Source organism: Antechinus flavipes, chromosome 2, assembly GCF_016432865.1.
Source record: "Antechinus flavipes isolate AdamAnt ecotype Samford, QLD, Australia chromosome 2, AdamAnt_v2, whole genome shotgun sequence".
NCBI classification, from domain to species: Eukaryota; Metazoa; Chordata; class Mammalia; order Dasyuromorphia; family Dasyuridae; genus Antechinus; species Antechinus flavipes.
In genome coordinates this window covers 327,041,933-327,065,882 of record NC_067399.1, presented here as the reverse complement: position 1 = coordinate 327,065,882, position 23,950 = coordinate 327,041,933, and the positions used below count along the sequence as shown (strand labels likewise).

Below are 23,950 nucleotides of genomic sequence, written 5' to 3'. Positions count from 1 at the left end.
CTGAGCGGCGCAGGCGGCGCAGGGAGGTGGCCGCTGAGAGGCGTTAGCGGTTCCGCTTTATGGCCGCTCTCCCGCCCTGCTGGGCCGGCTGGGGCAGTGGCTGTGCCGGAGGTGGCAGACTCGCTGGAGGGCTGTGCGGAGTGCCGGGGAAGCTCAGCATGTGAAGTGGGAGACCATCCCGTAGGGAAAAACAAAAAGGAGATCCTCCTGCGCGGCGAAAGCCAGGCGGACCGTCCGTCGGCATGGCTACGACGGCGGAGCTTTTCGAGGTGGGTTTTCTGCTCCTGAAGCTGGTAAGGAGTCGGGAGACAACTCCGGCCCCTCCCCAGCTGCCTGTTCCTACCTTGAGGTAGGGGGTGGGGAAAGCACCTGCGAGAAGAAGCTGGGGGAGGGGATGTCCGGGGAAGCAAGAAATGGGGGAGGGGTGTCTTTGGGACTGTGGAGGGTGGCGAGGGGATGAGTCCCTGAGTGGAAGGAAGCCACATTTTCTTTGGGAGAGCTAGATCAACTCTTCGTAACTTCTTAAGACCGCTGTGAAATATGGTAGGCTAACCTCCTGATCTGGAGCCTGGAGGAAAATGGTAAGGTCTGACAACGATACAGGAAGGAAGGGAAAATGACAACGAACTTTTAAGTTGGGGAAACCACCGAACTTGTTTGTAGAACACCTGAATGCAATGAATGCTCTTTGGCGAACCATCCGAGATTTAAGTGATCCCCTGGCAGTTTGATTCCGAGTTGGAATTCATCTCTTTGTATTGTACATTTGGGGCTATAATTGATCATTTTAGTTGTAGAAGAAGCTGTTTTTATCATCTCTGTGGAAATTTTATCTTTGGGAAAGGCCTCATCGTCCATTAAATTAGAGAGAAGTGGAAATCTGGTAACTTCTTGGTGTTTTAAGGATCCTAAAGGATCATAATAATGATAACGATTAAAAAATAGTTGTTAACATTTACATAGTGTTCTGTGCTTTAAACCATTTACAATATCAAATTATTTTGCCAAACAGCCAGATGCCACTTGATATGGCACTGGAAGAACCTTGTAGTCATGCTAATTAAGTTATTTATTTTAACTAAACACATTCTTGAAAAGGAGAAAGTATTTACAAGGTTATTTAAGGTGCCTAGTTTCAGCATGCCAAACTTTGTGATAGTCAACAAATCAGAACAATGCAAGATAGCATTTGGCTGATAACTATTGTACTTGGAGTTGACAATTCCTGTTAAATTTATACTTGGAAATTGACAATTACTGAATCTTGGTATTTCTGTTATAGTTTAAAATTGATATTTATATTATCTACAAATACTTAGTCAAGTGAATCTTCCTGATTTCATTGAAAATATGTTTTGTTTTTTGTTTGTTTTCTTGTTTTTTCCCCGTAAAAATAATTGTCTCTTTTGTCTTGGAACTTGTCATTTGAGACATATATGATTCTATCTGATATTATCCAGTGATAATAGCAGTAGGATACTTGTATTAGGCCAAAGAAGATTTCATTTTATTGTGGTGTTCTCTTCTTTTCTAAAATATGTGATGGATCTCTCTGGGAGCAGGTTTCTTGGGGAGGGTCTCTGGAGGCAGCCTTAGTTTCAGTTCAAAGTAATAATCATCTCAAATGCAGCCAGGGATTAAGGTACAATCTTTTATTGTCTCTTCCAAAATGTTAGTTTTCTTAGTGGCCTATCTCCCTCCTTGGTTCCAAGAGCTCTTGCAGCTTGTCTTTTAGCCTCTAGCCCTAGCTTTAGCCAGCTTCTGCCTCTAGCTCAACTCCGACTCATGGCTTCTCAATCTCCAGCTGATGCACCCCTCTCAATCTTTTCAGCTGAACTCTCCTGACTGAGCTCAGCTGTTTTTTATCCTCTTTAGAGGTGTAAACTCAAAGGTTGACTCTTCTCTGAGTGGGATTATAGGAGGTGTGAATTTGGGAGATTTCAGGGTTCAATATGAGATATCCAAACTTGTGAACTAATGTGAGAGCTAATGTGTGAACTCTCAAAGGTGTTAACTTAAGCATTGTTTCTATCAATATTAGTGATTTAACACCTTGTAAGGATTTGCTCTAATGTGTGAACCAGTAAGCATTGTTTGTATCAACTGTAATGAGTTAACACTAGGATTCTAACACTTTATTATTATTTTCTTTATATTAGCCTTCAGCTTCATCAATTTAAACACTTTTACAGTCATTTTTAATATTAATACTTGACCATGAAGAATTATTTTAGTAATTCAATGTTGGAAACTCTTTATACCAATAAAAAAATCAAAACAGTTTTTCATTGCCAAAGTAAAATTTTTATTTATTTAGGAAACTAAAACTTACTCTATATTCTCTTTTCTCAGGGGAACTTAAAACTTTTTATCAATATATTCTTTTCTCTTATCATCAGCAACAAGCATTTCACTCTTGTAGTCCAGAATTATGAAATTCCTCTGGTCGTAATTCCATTTTACTATAGGCTCCAGTCATTCTTCTCATTGCTCTCTTAGTATAACAACTATGTGACCTCACTTTTCTTCCCTCAGAATCTGTACCCTTTCATTAACTAGTACAATTTTGCGTTGTCCTCCTGAATCTATTGCTTCATCATTCTCCTGTTGCCACTTCTTTTCCAAACACTAATTTAGACTTCCCAGAAAAGATTAAGTTAATTACTTGCAAGCTGCCTTGTATTTCCAATTCCAACTTCAAATAACCCAACACCATTCCCTATCCTAGCTTCATTTGCTCTGTAACGTGGCCCTTATGGCTAATAACAATCTCTACTTGTAGCCCTTCATTCTCTACTTTCTATTTTTTCTTGCAAATTAGCCCTTGCTCTCTTCCTTCATATTACAGTCAACCTTTCCTAAAATCTCACCACTTCTCAGTCTCACCTCATTCATTGGTTCTTTTTGTACTGCCTTAAAAACAAGATGTAGCTCTTTGCGTTCAATACCCTCATCCTTTCAAAAATCTTTCCTTGACTCAGGTGTCCTCTATAGATTTCTTGTTTCCTTTCAGAGTCAATTCTTAGGAAAAAACCATCTGTTATTCTAGAAACAGTTGTTTCTGCTTTCTTTCTTCCTACTAATTTCTCAATCATAAAGTTGCATTCTTCCGAGGTTTTAATTGATTTTTTAAATTGGTAAATCTAGTAGCCTTTGCTTTGTTTTCCATTTTCTTCTCCATATTCTTTTTTCCCCCTAATTCTTCATGACACTGCTCTTCTGATTCTCTTATGTCTCACTCTTTGTTAGTGTCTTTTGAAATAACATCCCCATGTGGAGTCTATATAGACAAAAGCTCTGCTCTAAACTTTCTTTTGGTGACCTCATTAACTCTCAGAAATTCAGTAATCATCTATGACTTAAATCTATCTGAACTGTCTCCTGAGTTTAAATTTTACATCTCTAATTGCTAAATATTTATACTAAGATATCCTATATAAATCTCTATTTTCTAAAACAACCTATTAACTTTTTCCATAAAACGCCATATCCTAAGGGTACCACCATTTTTTCCAGTCACCCAGACTTAGAGTCAGAGAGTCATATTTAATACTTGGCATTCATTAATTCATGCCAGTTAATTACTAAGTCTTGCCAATTCTGTATCCATTATATTTTTTACATCTCTTCCTATCTCTTCCCTCATATTAATCATCTTAGTCCAGAATCTTCTCATCTGGAGTATTGCTACATTACTTTTCTAATTGGTTACCCTATTTTCAGTGTCCCCCTCTGCATTTTATCTGCTTTACATCTGCCAAATAGTCTTTTTTTACATTAGCTTTTTATTTTCAAAATACATGCAAAGATATTTTTCAACATTCATCCTTACAAAACCTTGTGTTCCCAATTTTTCTCCTTTCTTTCCCCCCATTTCCCTCTCCTAGATAGCAAGTAATCTAATATAGGTTAAACATTGCAGTTCTTCTCCACATATTTCCATATTTAAAATGAAAAAAAAAAAAAGCGAACAACAACAAAAAAGATGAAAATACTATGTTGTGATCCATATTCTGTCACCACAGTTCTTTTTTTTGGATATAGATGACTCTCCATCACAAGTTTATTGCAATTGGCCTGAATTACCTTACAGATGAAAAGAGCCAGGTCCATCAGAGTTGATCACAAAAGGCCTGTACTCCAGGCCTTTCTGAAATCATCCTGCTGATCATTTCTTATAGAACAATAATATTCCCTTACCTTCATATGCCACAATTTATTTAGCTATTCCCCAGCTGATGGGCATCCATTCTGTTTCCAGGTTCTTGCCACAACAAAAAGGGCTGCCATAAACATTTTTGCACATGTGGTTCCCTTTCCCTCTTTTATGATCTCTTTAGGATCCAAGCTCAATAGAAACACTGCTGGATCAAAGGGTATACACAGTTTGATAGCCCCTTGGGCATAGTTCCAAATTGCTCTCCAGAATGGTTGGATCAGTTTACAACTCCACTAATGTTGTATTAGATGTATTAGTGTCTTTGTTTTCCTACATCCCCTCCAACGTTTGTCCTTGTCTTTTCCTGTCATCTTAGCCAATCTGAGAGGTATATAGTGGTACCTCAGAGTTGTCTTAATTTGCAGTTCTCTAGTTAATAGTGATTTAGAACATTTTTTCATATGACTAGAAATCTGCCAAATAATCTTTTTTTTTTTTTAAGTTTTATTTATTTATTTATTTTTAAAATAACTTTTTATTGACAGAACCCATGCCAGGGTAATTTTTTACAGCATTATCCCTTGCACTTACTTCTATTCCAATTTTTCCCCTCCCCCAGATGGCAAGCAGTCCTATATATGTTAAATAGGTTACAGTATATCCTAAATACAACATATGTGTGCAGAACCGAACAGTTCTCTTGTTGCACAGGAAGAATTGGATTCAGAAGGTATAAATAACCCGGGAAGAAAAACAAAAATGCAAGCAGTTTACATTCATTTCCCAGTGTTCTTTCTTTGGGTATAGCTGCTTCTGTCCATCCTTGATCAATTGAAACTGAGTTAGATCTCTTTGTCGAAGAAATCCACTTCCGTCAGAATACATCCTCATACAGCGTCATTGTTAAGGTATATAATGATCTCCTGGTTCTGCTCATTTCACTTAGCTTCAGTTCGTGTAAGTCTCGCCAGTCCTCTCTGTATTCATCCTGCTGGTCATTTCTTACAGAACAATAATAGTCCATAACATTCATAGACCACAATTTATTCAACCATTCTCCAATTGATGGACATCCATTCATTTTTCAGCTTCTAGCCACTACAAAAGGGCTGCCACAAACATTTTTCTGCCAAATAATCTTGATTGTGCCACTACTCTTTTTAAGATGCTTCTATCTTTTCATTGCTTTTAGGATAAAATAAAGCTCTTGAATTTAAAAGCTTTTCATACAGCTGATCTTGCCAGACTGATTGTATAGCACCCTCCATAAGGTTCTAAGCATTGGGAATGCAAATAAGAAAAAAAAAAGACTTTTGCTTTGAAGAAGCTTATAATCTATCAAAGAGACTATCCAAAAAAAGATTGCTGAAAAGGGTGGGTGGGAACATGGGAGGGAGGATGTAATTGTTTGCCAATGGGGCATCTAATCTAAGAAGTACAGCTGTTAGGAAATGGGGAGTTGGCTGGTCTGTGAGCCCTCTTTAAATGAAGGTTTAGAAGATATTCTTCGCTTCCCCCTCCAGTTCTCTAATAGTATGGAGAATGTTCAAAAGAGGTGTGAAAACCAAAGGTGATACATTCTGTAAGGGTGATGAATTTAAGGTTCTTGGATTTGGGAGCAAAGTAGAGACAGTTGACATTTAACCTTGAGACTGAGACCAATGATAGGATCAGCAGCGTTTGTGTTTCTAGCCTCTTGGAGCCATAGGTAAGAGTTTTTATAATAGTCCAAATGAGAAAGAAGGATTTGAACTAGGATGGTCCTTCTGTGAGTAAAGAGAAGGGTATCTCTTGGCAACTATTTAGATACATAATGTGAGAGAGGAGGAAGAATTAAGAATAATGCTAGGGTTTTTGAATTATTTCCTATTTTCCCCCATAATTCTTCCAGGCATCAAAAATTTGTTTTTTTCTTTTGAGGCCATCATCTTTTTTGCTACAGTGGTAGTGCTTTAGATGCAAGGAAGGTGCTAATTATGAGAGGGCATATGGGAATAGAATTCTCTTTCAAACTGATTGACTATGAGCGTGAAATAAGTAAGAAGCTGAAGATATTGTTCATAGACATCTGAAGTTTGAGTAAGGAACAGAATAAGTAGGAGAAAGTATGAATTCTGTTGTGTGTTATTAAGTTTGAAATGTTGATGAGATGTTTAGATAGTTGTAAATGTAAAATGGGGTTTCAGAATTGAAATAAAGATGATAGGGGTAATGTGTGTGTATGTAGGGGGCATGCATAGATATAAAAAAAGAGGGAGAGGTGAGATTTATCTGCATAGAGATGATAATTCCACCTATGGGAACAGATGAGCTGAAGAGAGAACATCTATTAAAAGAAAACTGTCTATTAAAAGTGCTTTGGGAAGGAACAACCCTATTGTGAGAAATGGATGATGGTTCAAAAAAGGAGACTGAAGTTAGCTAGAACTAAGAGAAGTGTAATGTCATAGTGACCACAAGAAAGAATATGCAAGAAAAGGAATGGTTAAGGATGTTAACCCATGAAAAGATCAGCGAGGGTGATAATTGCAAAAGGCCATCAGATTTAGTAATTGAAGAGGTCATTGAGCACCAAGGAGAGGGCAGTTTGAGTAGAATAGTGTCACAAGCCTGATTACATTGTAAAGTGGATGAATATAGTAGTGAGTTAGTAAATAGAAATGATATTTTCTAGGATTTTTTTTTCTTTTGGTAGAAAGAAGAACAATAGTGTGAATCAGTGTTGTTAGTCAAATGATTTCTTTTAAAGCCTTTTGGAATCATAGGTATGTTTATAGAGAGCAAGAGAGATAAGAAGAGACTGAAGTGAGAGAAGGAAGGATATAGGGCAAGTGTTTGGTGTACCCAGGAGAGATGTATCAAGGACATCAGCAGAGTCATTGGCTTTGGCAAGAAAGAGTGCCTTTTTTTTTTTTTTTTTTTTTTTTTTTAGTAGCCTAGAGCAAAGGAGGGAAGGGAAAAGCAGGTGTGGAATGCAGCTGAAGATGGATAGGAAAGCAGCTTATTTGCTAAAGAAGAAAGATGGGAGCAACATTGGGGACTTGAAGAAATTAAAGGTTTCGATATCAATTTCCCATCTGTAAAATGATTGAGTTAGAATCCCTTACAATGATAAGATTCTGTACAAATATTCTGATACACTTGGTGTGACATAACAAAGTACACAACAAACTGCTTTTTGGCCTTTGGTCCCTCATTCATTTGTCCAGATATTAGTCAACAAATGTTTATTAGTCCACTATATGCTAGACTCTAAAGATGAACATGGAATAGTCCCTGTGCTCAAGGAGGTATCACTGTTACTAGAAGAAACAGTGTGCACATAATTAAATTTATACAAAACACACAAAGCATATACATTAAACATTAAAGTAGTATATGTAAACTAATCCACGAATTGTTTCATCAGTTTTTAAAAGCCACAAAGATTTGGCTTGAATGGTATTTGATGGTATTCAAGATTACAGCACATTGTGATTCTGAAATCCATAAAATCAAGATTTGTAATTTTAGCTGCCAGTCCTAGAAGGACCTTATGGCTAGGGATTGCATATTCTCTGTTTTTGTGTCCCACACACATTTAAATTTCATCGTTTCCTTAAGTATTGAATTTCTTATTTGCTAATAAAGTAATGGAGCTGTCATTGCTTGTAGTGCTGAACTTCAGTCAGGAAACTAGCCTTAGATCTCCCTTCTATCACTTTATAGCTTTGTGACTATGGCCAAGCCAGTTAAGCTGTAAAATGGGGGTAATAACTCTTGTAACTATTTCACAACACTGTATGTAAAGTGCTTTATGTTTCAGTGTTGTTTAGAAATTTTTATTATTTTTCCTATACATCTGTTTGATGCTATTCCTCCTTCTTCCAAAGATCTCATTTTTGTGACTATTGTAATTCAGTTGAGTCACTTTTATTTAAAATAGTTTGGGAATTTCTTTTCTATAAATTTTCTTCAGAGCCAGTTTTCCATCCATCTTTAGATCCTGTTTCCATGACTTTGCAGTCACAAAGTGCCCAACCTTAATTCCCATTTTCTTCTTTCACTTCCCCTCTCCAATTGGTACATTTAATTTTACCCCATCAGTGTTATGGTACATGTCTTGAGACAGTAATTGAAAGAACACTTAGAGGGGGTATAAGAAACAAAACATTTTATCTTTTATTTTTTTTTATCTTTTATTTTATTTTATTTAATAATAACAGAATCCATGCCAGGGTAATTTTTTTACAACATTATCCCTTGCACTTGCTTCTCTTCCGATTTTTTCCCACCCTCCCTCCGCCCCCTCCCCTAGATGGCAAGCAGTCCTATATATGTTGCAGTATATCCTAGATACAACATATGTTTGCAGAACCAAACAGTTCTCTTGTTGCACAGGGAGAATTAGATTCAGAAGGTAAAAATAACCCGGGAAGAAAAACAAAAATGCAAATAGTTCACATTCGTTTCCCCAGTGTTCTTTCTTTGGGTGTAGCTGCTTCTGTCCATCATTTATCAATTGAAACTCAGGTCTCTTTGTCAAAGAAATCCACTTCCATCAGAATACATCCTCATACAATATCGCTGTCGAAGTGTATAATGATCTCCTGGTTCTTCTCATTTCACTTAGCATCAGTTCATGTAAGTCTTTCCAAGCCTCTCTGTATTCATCCTGCTGGTCATTTCTTACAGAACAATAATATTCCATAACATACATATACCACAATTTACCCAGCCATTCTCCAATTGATGGGCATCCATTCAATTTCCAGTTTCTAGCCACTACAAACAGGGCTGCCACAAACATTTTGGCACATACAGGTCCCTTTCCCTTCTTTAGTATCTCTTTGGGGTATAAGCCTAGTAGTAACATCTTTTAAAAAATAATAGCTTTTTATTTTCAAAATATATGCAAAGATAGTTTTCAACATTTACTCTTTTTTTTTTAATTTTTATTTAATAATTACTTTATATTGACAGAATCCATGCCAGGGTAATTTTTTTACAACATTATCCCTTGCACTCGTTTCTGTTCCGATTTTTCCCCTCCCTCCTTCCACCCCCTCCCCTAGATGGCAAGCAGTCCTATATATGTTAGATATCAACATTTACTCTTGCAGAACCTTGTGCTCCAAATTTTTCTCCCTCTCTCCTTCCCTCTTCCCTCTATAGCAAGTAATCCATTATATGTTAACCATGTGCAAATCTTCTATGCATATTTCCACATTTATCATTGCATAAGAAAAATCAGATCAAAAAAGAAAGAAAAAAGAAAACAAAAAGCAAGCAAACAATAAAAAAGGTGAAAATACTGTGGAATGGGTCCTCATAGTCCTCTTTTTGGATGCTTTCTTCATCACACGTCTTGAAATTGGCCAGAATTACTTCATTGTTAAAAAAAAAGATAAATACTACACATTGTTTTCAAAAGCTACTCTGCTTTTCTTTGCTTCTTTCTGAGTTTTCTTTTGTTGTCTGCTATGTGCTTTTTAAAAATCCTTTCTTCCCTTCCTCAGCCTAGAAAAGGTCACCATCAGACATAGATATATATATATATGTAATGCCGGAGAAACTGAGGCAAGATAGAGATTAGAGAATATTTAATAATTTATTAAATGGGAGAGATTTACTGGGACCAAATGGATCCATGGTTTGGTCCCAGGGCTGAATGAGACTATCGTCTCCAAGAATCCATCCAGTAATGTGAGTTCTCAGTGACCTGTATACACATGGCTCAGACTCAGGGGGTATACTGAGGCAGGAGTGGAGTCAGAGCACTGAGAGCGGGAACAGGACTCTGATAGGATGGGATGACATAATAGGGGGAGGCACCCTGGATATGCAGAGAGGCATCTTGATAAGATGGTATCTAACTTTACAATAGCGTGGGATGAGGAAAGGCATTCTGATATTCTAAAACATAAAATCTTTCATCCTTATCAAATATTCTGATTAAGAGGGAGGGGAGGTTTTGCAGGACTGAGGTTTGAGAAGCAGAGAAACTGAGTCAAGACTGGGTTAGGATAATTAGGGAAACTGAGAACTATGGCATAACACATATAAATATATATATGAAAAACCATAGTATACACATTCCTCTTTATCAAGTTTTTCTCTTATTAATTTGAGTGTTATTTTGTATTAATTTGAGTGTTTATTATGCTCATAATAACTTAGTCATTCACAGTTGGTCTTGGAATAATATTGCTGTTACGTTACTAATATGCAACATTCTCTTGGTTCTGTTCATTTTCCTATAAATCATGCATTTTTTTTTAAACCAACAGCTCATCATTTTTTATAAAACAGTAGCATTTCATCATAGTCATGTGCTGTATATATAGTTCTTTTCCTTTTTCCCTGATCACCTTAGAAGAAAGACCTAATAGTGTTTTTGAGGGGTCAAAGAGTACAACTCTTTGGACATAATTCCAGGTTTCTCTCCAAAATGATTGGATCAGTGTACAGTTCCACCACCAGTGTATTAGTATCCCAATTTTTTCACATCTATAAAGTTAATTTTTCAAATTATTATTATTTTTTAAATTTTGAATTCTCAGTTCTCTGTTTCCCTTCTCCCCTCTCTAGGGCAGTAAGCAATTTGCTGTACATATACAATTATGTAGAAGTATTTCCGTGTCAGTTCTGCTGTGAAAGAAAATATGAAACAAACAACAACCCTCCCCCCCCAAAAAAAAAAAAAAAAAACCCACACAAAAAGGAAAAGTAGCTTGCTTTGATTTGCATTCAGATTTCTTCAATTATTCTTCTGGATTTGGATAATACCTTGCATCATGAATCCATATAACAGAGTTGTTAACAATAGTAACAGAATTGTTACAAACCTACACCACAACTTGTTCAGCTAATACCCAAATTAATAGACATTCCCTTAGTTTGCAACTCTGTGACTACCAAAAGATTTGCCTCAAAGCATCTTTCTTAAATGCAGGTCTGACCTTGTGACAGATCCTGATATATAATAAGCACTTAAATGCTTTTATTCTTTATTCATGTCATTCTTTCCACTCACCTCCCAAAACAAACAAAACAAACCAACAACAAAAACGAAAACTACAGTGGTTCTCTCTAAGATCCAATATAAAATCTGATATTAAAAGTTCTTCAGAACCTAATTGCTTCCTACTCTTCCAGTCTTCTTTCACTCCCTATCCCTACCATAATAGCCAGATTGACCTTGTTGTTTCTCACATACTATATACTCCATCATATGCCTCTGTTTTTTCATTGATTATTTCTTGTGTCTGCAATGTTTTCCATTATTACCAATTGGAGACATTTTATTTTGTTTTCCTATTGTTACTAATAAGAAATGGTAAAAAAAAATAATAATAATAAATCTCTAAAACCTATGTGCTTATTGTAGTAACAGAAAAAGCTGCTAAGATATGTGCTGAACTTTAATAAGCCAAGGGAAAGAAAAATCCTAGTTGGAAGCACAGTAGGTTGTAGCATTAAGAAGGGAACTAGATAGGCTGATTTTTTTGAGACCAAAGAAAAGAAGGGGGGATGAATAGGAAGCTACCTGAGACCAAGAATTGTTACCTACTATTTATGTTTATTTGAGAGATTTCTACTCTTACTTTCCTCAAATGTGCCTCAAACCATAAAGAGTGATCCCCAGTAGATGGGGGCTCTATTCCCAATGCCAGGGAAAAGGAAGGAAAAGGGAAGGGCATAATCTTATTTCAGGGAGAATGTAATTGGAACTCTTTATGATATGTTTCCTTGAAAACTTTAACTTGAATTAACTTACATTAACTTTTCTACTAAAGCTCATAGTGAGCTGAGAATAATGATGCATGTTAAGGAGAGTGAAAAGGATTATTTTGGTTATTGGGCAAGAAGGAATAGTATCATATTTAAGAAACGTGGTAATTTGGTTTTTGTGGGCTGATCTGATGACTTAAAACTACTATTTATAGCATGAATTTTAAATGGCAAGGGGAAATTAGAGGGGGAGAAGCTACCTACATACAACTAACAAATGAGATACCATGAGATTAGCAAATACATAGGGAGATCACTAGAGCACTGATAATTTACCAAGAACTCTTATTTTAAAAGTTTTTTATTACCTCCCTATTTAAATTTAAATACCTCCCTATTTAAATAAATAAATAAATTATTGGTAATAAAACTTATGGTCCCAGATATCTATATATAAATGCATAAAATATAGGTAATAAGGTGAACTTGATCATCACATAAGAACTGTAATTCAGGCCACTAATCATGAGATCAGATAAAAAATGATTCCTGGTTAAACTATGGGAATGATTGGTTATTTCATATTCAGAAGGAACAGATGTAATACAAGGGGCAGTATGATTACCTATCAAGAACTAGTGCTTAGGTGAAGAAATCTGGGAACAAAGGTAGAGAATATGTGAAGATTATTGCAGAACAAAAAAAGTGATAATATGGGAAGAGCTTATACATCAATCACCCAGTTAAAAAAGTTTTAAAACATATATGATGAGTATAGGAAATTGATCATATTTTTGGTATAGAGAGTGGTTATAAAGGACTTTAGCCATTTGAACCTGGCACAGGGTAGGCACTTAGCAAAAATGTATTGATAAATTAATATCTTGAAACTTTCGGTTAAAAAGTAAGAGCAATTGATGTATTCTTAATTTCATTTCAGTTTATTATTGTGCATTTGTTAAGCACCCACGATGTGTTATGCACTATATTTAGTCCTAGAGGTTATAAATAAACAAAAAGATGAAACAGTCCCTGCCCTTAAAGTGTTTATCATTTTACTGATTTACTGCCACAATAATTTCATTTATCAAAAAGTACAAGAAAATGACATGAGGAACTGCTATTCTGAACTTATTTGTGACCATTAAGAAGAAACTGATTGTCAAAATAGAAATGATAGAAATATTGGAAGGACTTGACTATTAGAAGAATTAAAGTAACAGATAAGTAGATTAAAGTTAGGCATGATTTAATGCATATTTTAAATTTGAGAACTGCATATTTTAAACATTTTATAAAAGGTGTAGTTAAGATCTCACAGACAAAAATTATACAAAAGAATATAGTTGTTATTTGTTTTGAGGGAGTTTTGAAAAAAAAAAAGGTATTAAAAATAGACCAATAATGTCAGTAAAAATTTGAAAAAGAAAAAATAATTTTCCCTAAGAAAGTTAAAACTTGGTTAAGTTGAAGTTTTTCTATATTTGTCATAGAGGTTGACCCTTGTCCTACGTTACCACAGCCCTAATTTCCATTCAACCTTGTAATAATTTCTGTTCCTTAGTTGCTGCTTAAACATCAGGCATAGAGAACTCCTTCTGAAATTATCTTAGTTAGGGTTCAGCTAAAAGCACAGCAAATCACACCAACATGGGAGAGGATTTGTTTGTAAATTTAAAAGGTTAAGTGAAATGTTCAGATCTGTCATAAACAAAGAAAAGCTTGTCAGATAATGACAATTTTTGAAAAATTGTGATAATTTTTGTCAAAAAAGCCAGTTGATTGGAGAATAAGTGAACAAATTGTGGTATATGGTAATGGAATATAATTATGTCAGACTAGCGTTTATCAAACTTTTTGGTTTTAGGACTCTTTTATACTCTTAATTATTGAGCCCTCTCCTCTTAGAAATTTTGTTTAATTGGCTTATGTCTATATTTATTGTATTAGAAATTAAATGTTTTAATGTCATTATGAAAATAACTTCTCTGGACAACACGAAAAATCATCGTGAATAGATGAGATGCCATAGTACTAGAGATGGGCTAATGTCCCAGTTTTTTAAAAGGAGAATTTTAATATTATAGATTAATGAACTTATTTTTTGACAAAATTTAGAATATTATTAAAGGGATGATTTCTGAACATTTAGGGAAGGTGATCAAGAAGGCTCAGTTTATCAAATAGGTCATGCCAAATTTCATTTTTTTAAAAAAGATATTCTACTGGTCCATTGGGGGATGTGTATAATAAACATACTCTATACTCTTATAATTAGTATGCTGGGATTTCAGGATTTTTTTGGGAGGGGGGCTCTAATTAAATTCTTGTGACCAGGATGGAGAGATGAGCTGTTGTTCTCATTCACATTTTTATCATTATTCCTAACTACAGTACCTTAAATTAAGAAAAAGGAGTTTCTGTTATCCTCAAATCATAAAGTTAATTATTATTGTGCATCAAATTAAAAAAAATTTTATATAATATATATAATATATAATATATATTTTATATTATATATATATATATATTAAAGGTCTACATTGAGATTTTTTTCTGGATTTTTAGGAACTCTTAAAAAATTGAGATATAGTTACTCTTTTAGACTTATTGAGATTATAGTTTTTGTTATCTAAATAGCAATCCAATATTCAAAAAAAGGCAATGCTTTTCAAAGATTCAAGTTTTTCTTTTAAAAAGGACATATTTAATCTTTCTTAGTGTTCAGATCATGGGATTTTTAAATTTTTCTTATATTACTTTGCTGTATTTGGAAGTGATAGGAAACCTTGAGAGACTTATCAATACTTGAGAAGTTGATTTTTAATAATTTAAATTTAATATTTTATTAATCTTGCTATTCTCCAAAATTCTTTGTATCTTTGTCAAGAAAACCCCAAATGGGGTCATGGGAGAATGGAACATGACTGAAATGACTAGATACCTCCTAATCCTACTAGTTACTTCCTAATCCTATCAACTATCAAAAGCTGATACATAATGTCATCTAGGTGGTGTAGTGAATAGATTGTAGAACCTAGAGTCAGGAAAGTCTGAGTTTAAATATGGCTTCAGACACTTATTATGTATAACTTTGGGCACGTCACTTCACCTTAATTGCCTTAATTTCCTCATCTGGAAAATTAGTTCAAGAAGGAAATGGCAAATCACTTCGTTATCTTTGCCAAAAAAAAAAATCTCAAATTAGGTCATGATGAGTCCGGCATGATTGAAATAACTCGACAAACACCAATACTGACAAGATCCTTAGGTCTTTCACATGGATTACTCTCTGATCACATTTTATCACATTAATCTTACATTAATACACCATAGTCTGGTAGGAAAAGCACTGAATTTGGAGTCAGAGGACCTGGATAAAAAGTCCTGTATTTGCCACTTACTAGCTATGTAACCTTCAGCATATCAATTTACCTCTCTGAGCCTTGTTTCTTTATCTTTAAATGAGGATAATTACATACTTACTGTGAGAAAATTGCTGTGTATACCTTGAATTGTTATGCAAATGTGGTTTGCTATTATTTTGTGAGTTATTTTTGAAACAGAGGTCAGGATCATAAAAGTTAGAGCTAGAAAGGAAATTCGATAATATCTACTCCAGTGTATTTATTTTATAGTTGAGGAAACTGAGGCCTGTTTAGTTTAAATGATTTGCTCCAAGTTATAATCTAATAATAATAAAGCTGGTAAATCCAGGCCCTCTGACTTCAAATATAATACTCTTTCCACTAAATCATCATACTGGATAAAGATTGAACAGCATTATGTAATAAAATAATTTTAAAATGAGCCTACACAGAACTTGGCATTGAGTCTATTTTAACCAGATATCCCAGCAGCATTTAAAAATGAAAACAGGAGACAGGACAAGAAAATGAAATACGTCGGTACAAATTTTTTTTTTAATATTGTTTTTATTTATAATGAAAGAGGAACTGCAAATGGGTAGGAACAAGAATAGTGTATGAATGTACACACACACATACATATATATATATATATATATATATATATACACATACATACATACACAGTGGTATAGAAATGTGCTTACATGTTGGTACTGTTGTTCTAAAAAATGTATAGAAGCAGAGGTTGAGTGTGTTGCCTTAGGCTGATAAAATACTTCACAAATGTTCATTCCAAAAGTTATATATTTGATTAAAATAAATGTAATTAATAGGTATATACATTGTGTTGAGATACTGTATTTTAATAGCAAGTTTTTCCAAAATTTGTTTTAAATATTTGGTAATTTAATTGCAGTGCGTTCCTTTTACTACTTTTTAATCTCTCAAAATCCAACTCTTAAGACCCTATTAGTAGTATAATTACTCTCTTTGGATTGGTATCATAGAATATTTATTTTATAAATTAGGAGCCTTTTGTGGCAGATGAGTACATTGAACGTCTGGTATGGAGAACTCCGGGAGGAGGCTCTCGAGGAGGACCTGAAGCTTTTGATCCCAAAAGGTGAAGTGAAAATTTCCCCATCACTTACATCTTTTAATGTGACTACATTTTTGCTTTTGAAATAAAGGAAGTAATTATATGCAGTTAGTCTCAAATTTTTATCTGATCTTATTTTACCAGTTATGAACAAAATCTGTAGTGAATTTCAGAAATGAGATATTTTCTTTTTTAGATGGTCAAGTGTTTTTGAATTTGTATAATGACTTCATTTTGAAAACTTTAATTTGGTTTACTGTTACAATTGTTTAAGGAGAACTTATAAGTTATGCTGTAAGATATTGCCTCTCTAAAACAAATATATTTCATTTGTTTTAAGTACAATCAATTTAAATAATGTGAACAAAATTGAACATTGAAAATTGTACAAGTAATCAAGAATTAATATATGTTGGGCTTTGGAATGCATTATATGATTTGCAACATATTTTGTCTGCTTGGTGATTTTCCTTAGACTTACATTAAAATTATTTTGTAGTTCAGTGGTGCATAGCTCATGACAGGGAGTTGAGTCCAGAGTAAAATTTTCAGCATGATTTAGCCACAGAACAATAATTTTCATTACAACAACTGAGAAATATATTTCTGAAATAATGTCTATGTATAGACATTATTTCAGACATATATTCACATATTTCAAGTTTTAAGTCCTGATCAAGGTCAGAAAGTATGAAATAGTGGGAAGATTTAAATACTATTGTTAAACAACAAGGAGTTCCAAAAAAGACTGTAGAGAAATAATCATCTCTTTCCTGTGGAGTTTTTTATTTAGACTTAGATTACTTATGTGAATTGATTTATTAGTAGATTCTGTTTGGGCATAAACATTCTGTTTTTGTACTTTATAATTTTATAATAATTTCATTTTAACAGATTGTTAGAAGAATTTGTAAACCATATTCAAGAACTTCAAATAATGGATGAAAGGATTCAGAGAAGGGTAGAAAAACTTGAACAGCAGTGTCAAAAAGAAGCCAAGGAATTTGCTAAGAAAGTGCAAGAACTCCAGAAAAGCAATCAGGTAAAAATTAGGCTAATGCAAGAACTCCAGAAAAGCAATCAGGTAAAAATTAGGCTAACTCATCCAAAAATTAAAGAAATATACATGTATATCATCTTTAACTTATTTTTTTCTTAAGTTCAGTTTTAAAAAAACTAATAAAATAAAAAAAAATGATTATTTGTTTAAGGATAGTTTCTGCTGGTGGAAAAAAAAGTTAATGATCTAAAATTGCCAACTTGGAATCATTTACTCTTTGTTGTGTTTAATAGTGAGTGTTGGTACCAAATCAGACTACATTTTCCTAACTTAGGAAGCTGGATAATTCTTGTTTTGTCCAGAATTTTTAGGAAGACTTAGTAAAATGGCATTTCTTAACCAGACCCAAGACTTTAGATGGCCTTGTAGTTGACCTTTCTTGCTTTGGGGGTCTCCTGGATCACCTTTTCCCTTAAAGCAAACTTAGTCTGGGAAATAAATTTACAAGGAATGTATGTGTCCCAATAAAAGATATGTTCCTTTTCATCTTTTCACACCTAATAAATTTCTGTCTAAAGTTTAAGTAATATATATTTGGAAAGTTTTTTCCCCCTTAGCGATAGTCTAATCAGCATAATTTAGAACATAATCAAACCCTTGTATTATCGTCAGGCTAGAAAAGACCTCACAGAACAATTTCATAACTTATCTGGACCTAGCTTAATCTTTGAGATTTTAGAGTGGGGCATATCCTTTAGCTTTGGGGCCCCAGTTGTGTCTTAAATTTGTTGCAACCTCTTCTTAAATATTATTGAAAAAATATTAATCTTATATATTTAGATTTTAAAAGTTCATTACTTGAGTTTTTCTACTAAACTCTCACATAGCTTTGCTAAAATCATGGGATAAATATTTAGTCTACCTAAAATAGTGCCCCAAACTTCCAAAGCTGTGCTATTTGCGCTAATTAAAGCAGGTCTGTGTCCTTATGTTACAAAGCCTGTGTATCTAGTCTTCTTTGCTTTCCCCAGAACCTGGATTTTGCTGTGCTGTTTCCCTTAACATTGCTTCATTGAGAAACTGAGATAGAGTAGAAATGGTATTGGAGTCATGGGAGATCTAAATATATATCCTGCTTTTTGTGTTTAACATGTGTGATTATAGTTGAGTGCCTTAACTTTCTAGAGTTTAATTCCTTCTCTCAGTGTGATCAGCCTGGCTTGATTCAGGTTAGCCTGGTAGCATAGATTAGGATTTGAAATGAAATAAATACTTTTAAAACATCTAACAGTTAGCAAAAGGTTTATTTAATCAGAGCAGGGAAAGAATATTCAGTAAAGGTACAGCACTGATTCAGTTGACTCTAACTGCTGCTCTCACTGGTTTGCTCAATAGGAGTCTCAAGTTGGGAGTAGCTGTTGATTCTTTTTGTCTGACTTTTCTGCACCTGGACCACTAGAAAACTCCATAAGCAATCTGAGCCTCAGACTCTTTAGCCAATAGCTTCAATAATCTGTAGGGAGAAACTAACTTAGTTTGTGTGGACTAAAGCTTGGGGTATTGCTTCTATCATCCCTCTCTATAGAGAATAATTATACCTGTAGTACTTAACTTATATAAATGTTATAAAATATTTTCTAAAACTTAAAACCCATTTTAATATTAGCTATTAATGTATTCTTTTCTTTTTTGATGAAAATTGGTAATCATGTTTTTCTCATCTTTTTTGATGATTTTCCATTAAAAACAGTCCTGGAACAAGTCACTGTCCCCGTGCTAGTCTTTTAATTTTGTTATTATCATATATCTTATCTTTTTTTCAATATAGTTCAAATAAAAATAGCCTCAGAACAAATTGTTAACTTGATAATATTCTTTTATATAAAGACTTACATAACACTTTTATATAAGATACACACACACACACACACACACACACACACACACACATACACATACACATGCACACATACACACAAGAGGACAGTAATTTTGTACCAAGGATGCATTTTATTTTAATTTAATAATTAATGTACCTTAATTTTTAATTTAATTATTAATGTATTAATCTAAATTTTAATTAATGGATTTTAATTTTATTCAACTATATAAAAGCAGATATTTTAACTACCTGTGCAATGATCTGCAGAACTTTTCATGTTCAAATGAGAGAAACTCTCCTGTTTGGATCCAAGGCTAACTCTTAAGTTAAAAGGAGTTCAATGAGTTAGAAATAAAAGTGTAACTCTCACCCCTTTCTCGTTTATGTAGATTTCTCTCTCTGCCTACTTTCTTCTTCTTTCTCTATTTTAAGATCGTTAAAACATAACAGAAGTACTCCCAAGCCTTTTGACTAATTAAATTCTCTCTCATGTGTTTTGAAGGGACACATGTAAGCTGTTTTATCTATTTTTCAATTCTAAAGATTACTCACTCATTTACCTTTTTGTGTTTCTCTTGACTCCTGTGTTTGCATTTCAGAGTTCCTATACATTAGAGTTCCTATAGATTAGGAATGCTTGGACGTCTTCTGTTTCATTAAAAAATCAAATTTTCTCCTTGTAGGGTTATGCTCAGTTTTTGCTGGATAGATTATTCTTGGTTGCTTTGAGGATTATCATATTCTAAGCTCTTTCTCTTTTATGGTGATGACTTCAGAGATATGTGTGATACTTACTGCAGTTCCTTTAGTACTTGAATTCTTTCTTTCTAACTATTTAATTTAAAAATTCTGAGCTTTGGCTATAATGTTCCTATGAGTTTTCATTTTGAAGTTTTTAGAGGTGAGTGGAAGATTCTTTTCATGTCTCTTCTGCTCTCTGGTTCTAAGAGTTCTAGGAAGTTTTCATTTATGATATCTTAATATATGATACTAGGCTCTTTATTTATTTTTTTGCCCTAGCTTTCAGTTAGTCTCTTATCTTAAATTATTTCTTTTCAATCTCTTTTTGAAGTCACTCATTTTTGCTGTGAGATACCTTATTTTTCTATTTTTTTTCCAGTCTCTACTTTGTTTTTAACATTTTTTCATTGTTTTGTGACATAATTGGATTTTATTTCATTTATTTTAATTATTCAGGACAGTTTGCTACTGGATTCAGCCATTATGTGCTATAGGTTCTAATTTGAGATTTTAAACCTGGTGATGGCTTTAATGATTCCTTTAGACAAGAGACCTTAACTGAGATCCTGCTCTACCCATGGAATTCAAGTCGTACAACTGCTGCTTGCTTCTGAATTTATGCCATTCATGGTTCACAGTTTAGGTACCACAATTCATCCTGTCCTCGACTGCCACCTCTAAGCACAGGTCCCTTCCTCAGCCCTGGATCTATAACTTAAAACTTGGTAGGGAACAACAGAATATTCATTTGGCATTTATTCCTATACCTCGACAGATCAGGCCTCTCTGTGCTCAATCTGGGGCCTCTTATTGCCTAGTGTGCTACCTTTCCTTTCTGGTCATTCCTGGCTAGACCCTGTCCATGATTCTCTTTGTCTCCTTATGCTGACCTGTGCTAGAAAAATGACTCACTGTGATATTTGTTTTCAATTTCCTAGTCAGAACTTGGTCTAATGCATTTTCCTTGTCTGTTTGGAGGCACTTGAGGGGAGTTCTGCTATGTTTCTTTTTTGATACCTCATCATCTTGCCTTCTGACTTTGGGTTATTTTTAATATAGAATACTTGAAACATTGTTTTGTTTTTTTAATTGTCTAATTGTTTAATAATAACTTCTTTTTTTTTTCTTTTACCCATTTTTTATAGGTTGCCTTCCAACATTTCCAAGAATTAGATGAGCATATCAGCTATGTAGCAACTAAGGTCTGTCACCTTGGTGACCAGCTGGAGGGGGTAAACACACCACGGCAACGGGCTGTGGAGGCTCAGAAACTGATGAAATACTTTAATGAGTTTCTAGATGGAGAATTGAAGTCTGATGTTTTTAAAAATTCTGAAAAGGTAAGAGCTGTCAGCAGGATAAAAGCAGTTTATTAAACAGCACTGCCCTAATTACAACTTATTGTGACTCTACATGGTGAGTTACCAGAGTGACTGTCTTATGAAAAGTTTTGTTTGGAAGTATAAATCAACACTTGACTGTAGATAGCATTTATATTCACTAATTCTTAATGGGGTAGTATTGACATTTTTCATTTGAAAATTATATGAGATTTTAGAATTGCTAATGTAATCAGTTTTAGAATATAGTTCTTTCCTGTAAACTTCTTCCATAATGCATCTATATTTGGAATATGGTCTCCTGGAGAAATGTGGAGGAAAAGGTGATGAGCTAAAAAACGTCTATGTATTATAAACTGATATACTTTAGGGATCTGGTCCAAGATACTTAGTTTTCTTATGAAAATATCTTTTAAAGAATTAAAAATAGAGAGTTTAGACCCTGAAACAATGAAAAATCTGAATGAACTATTTCATGTTAATTCCTTTCATAGCCCTAGTCACTTAATCCTGATCTAAGTGTACATTTTGCTCTGCAGTCTTGAAAAGAAGGTAAATTTAGCTCACTTTTTTTCCTTCTAATAGCTTTTCTCTGTCATCATTCTTCTTGATTTTGTAGCATTTGGCGCTACTCTTTTCTTATCGGGGTTTTCCTTTCTCCACTCTCTATTGGCTCTCCTCTGATTGTTTCTTTCAGTTTCCTTTGCTGAATCTTCATTCACATCCACTAAGTATAGGTATTGACTCCTAGGCTCTCTCCTAGAACCTCTTGTTTTCTCCCTATGCTCTCTCAATATCAGTAGCTCTTCAAGGTTCAATTATCTTCTCCATACAGATGATTGACAGATCTCTCTCTACATCCAGAGCTAATCTCTCACTGAATCTTTATTCCTGCACTACTGACAGCCTGTTGAACATTTCAAACTTGATATTTCTTAGGTGTCTAAATCTCTACATGCCCAAAGCAGAACTCATCCTAAGCTCACCCTACTTTAGAACTTGGGTTTTGTCAGTGGCTCCATCATCTTTCCAGTTACTCCAGTACATAACTTTAGTATCATCTTACTCATTCTTACTCCTTTGATATATCCAGTCATTTGCCAAAATCTTGCTATTTATTTCTCTGTAGTATCTCTTTTATTTTTCATTTTCTTTCCATCTTCATAACTACCACTCTAGTTCAGGTCCTCATCATCTCTTTTGGATCATAATAATTGCCATCTACATGTAGTAAGTATCTGACTCAAATCACTCTCTGCTTCTTCCATAGAGCTGCCGAAGTGATTTTTCCTAAAGAATGGGTCTCATCATGTCTCTCTCCCTGCCACGCCCCAGCTCCCCGTCTTCTCAACACACAGTCTAAAATTCAGTGACTCCGTTACCTTTGGAATTAAATTTGTACTCTTGGTATTTAAAATTCTTTATGATTCTATCTTTTATCTTTTATTTCTAATCATTTAATACATTATGCTCCTCCACGCTGACCATTCTGGACTATTTGCTGTTCATTGTGTATTATACTCCATCTCCATTCTCTTTACTTTTGCACTAGCTGGTCTGGATTGCTCTCCTGATCACTAATTTGTGAAATTCCTGGTTTCCCTTTAAGATTTAGCTCAAGCACCAATTCTACCACTCACTGTATTTGGTCTCCTAATGCCTATTAGCCATTTACTTTGTATTTATCTTACATATTTTCATTTATACTCATTAGAAGGTAAGTTCTTTTAGGATAGGTTCTGTTTTTCTTTTTTCTTTTATTCTAAGCAATCAGCAGTTTCTGGCACATAGTAAATGCTTAATAAATGCTTACTGAAAGAAATTGATTCACTTAATTACTTTGTGCCTCAAAACAACAGGAGGTTATACAGAATTATTAAACTGATTTGCCTTTTTTCCCCTTTTGCTTACTTATTTTTGATCCCAGTCCCAATTCTCTTTTTCTATTCCTTTATTTCATTTTTATCACTTATTATTTATACCTCTTTTGTCTCCCTTACCTTCCAACTTTAGACTGCCAGTGGCTAATTGTGTAGGTTGTTTCTAATTCAGATTGTATCATAATCAGTTATGTTCAAGAGTTCACATAGTAGGTTGCCACATACCAGCTAACTTTTCAGCTGTGTTATTTCCTAGCCTGTGTAGCTGTTACCTCTTAAAAAAAGAGGAAAGAAAAAAAAATAGCTGAAGATGCTGAGATAAGTATAGTTAATATTAGAGAAAACAAAAGGGACAGTTAGGTAACTGCTAACATTATTTCACTTTTTATTTTACTCCTTAACAATTTCTGCCTTTTCAGTCTTATTTTTTCTTGAGCCACTAACTCAAATTAAACTTAGTCTGACTACTTCTCTTTCTGTTAAAATAAAAATATATAAATCCATCTGCGGGGGAGGGAGGGAGGTAGGTCTATTATATTTTGTGGTGAGTTTATTGGTATGAATTTGTTTTTTATTTAGATGATAAGATGTGATCAGAGTGAAGTGCGTAACCATCACCATGTTTTATGTTTCTTTGTATGTTGCACATGTGTAGATTTGAGGTAGCATCTTTGCTGTATAGTGTAACAGAACATAGATTTGGATTCAGAAAACCTGTGTTCAAATTTCGGGCCTGCTTTTTGATACCTTTATGAGCTTCAGGCA

General features: G+C 34.2%; 1 protein-coding gene across 1 annotated transcript in view; it reads left to right on the top strand.

The window, feature by feature from the left end:
• Nucleotides 1-2: 2 nt before the first annotated feature.
• EXOC5 (exocyst complex component 5) overlaps nucleotides 3-23,950 on the top strand; it is a 50,327-nt gene continuing 26,379 nt past the window's right edge. The window contains exons 1-4 of the mRNA XM_051977724.1: nucleotides 3-269; nucleotides 16,272-16,366; nucleotides 17,237-17,384; nucleotides 21,111-21,305. Coding sequence (XP_051833684.1) covers nucleotides 243-269; nucleotides 16,272-16,366; nucleotides 17,237-17,384; nucleotides 21,111-21,305 — 465 coding nt within the window. The 5' untranslated portion in view covers nucleotides 3-242. The remainder of the gene's footprint in view (nucleotides 270-16,271; nucleotides 16,367-17,236; nucleotides 17,385-21,110; nucleotides 21,306-23,950) is intronic.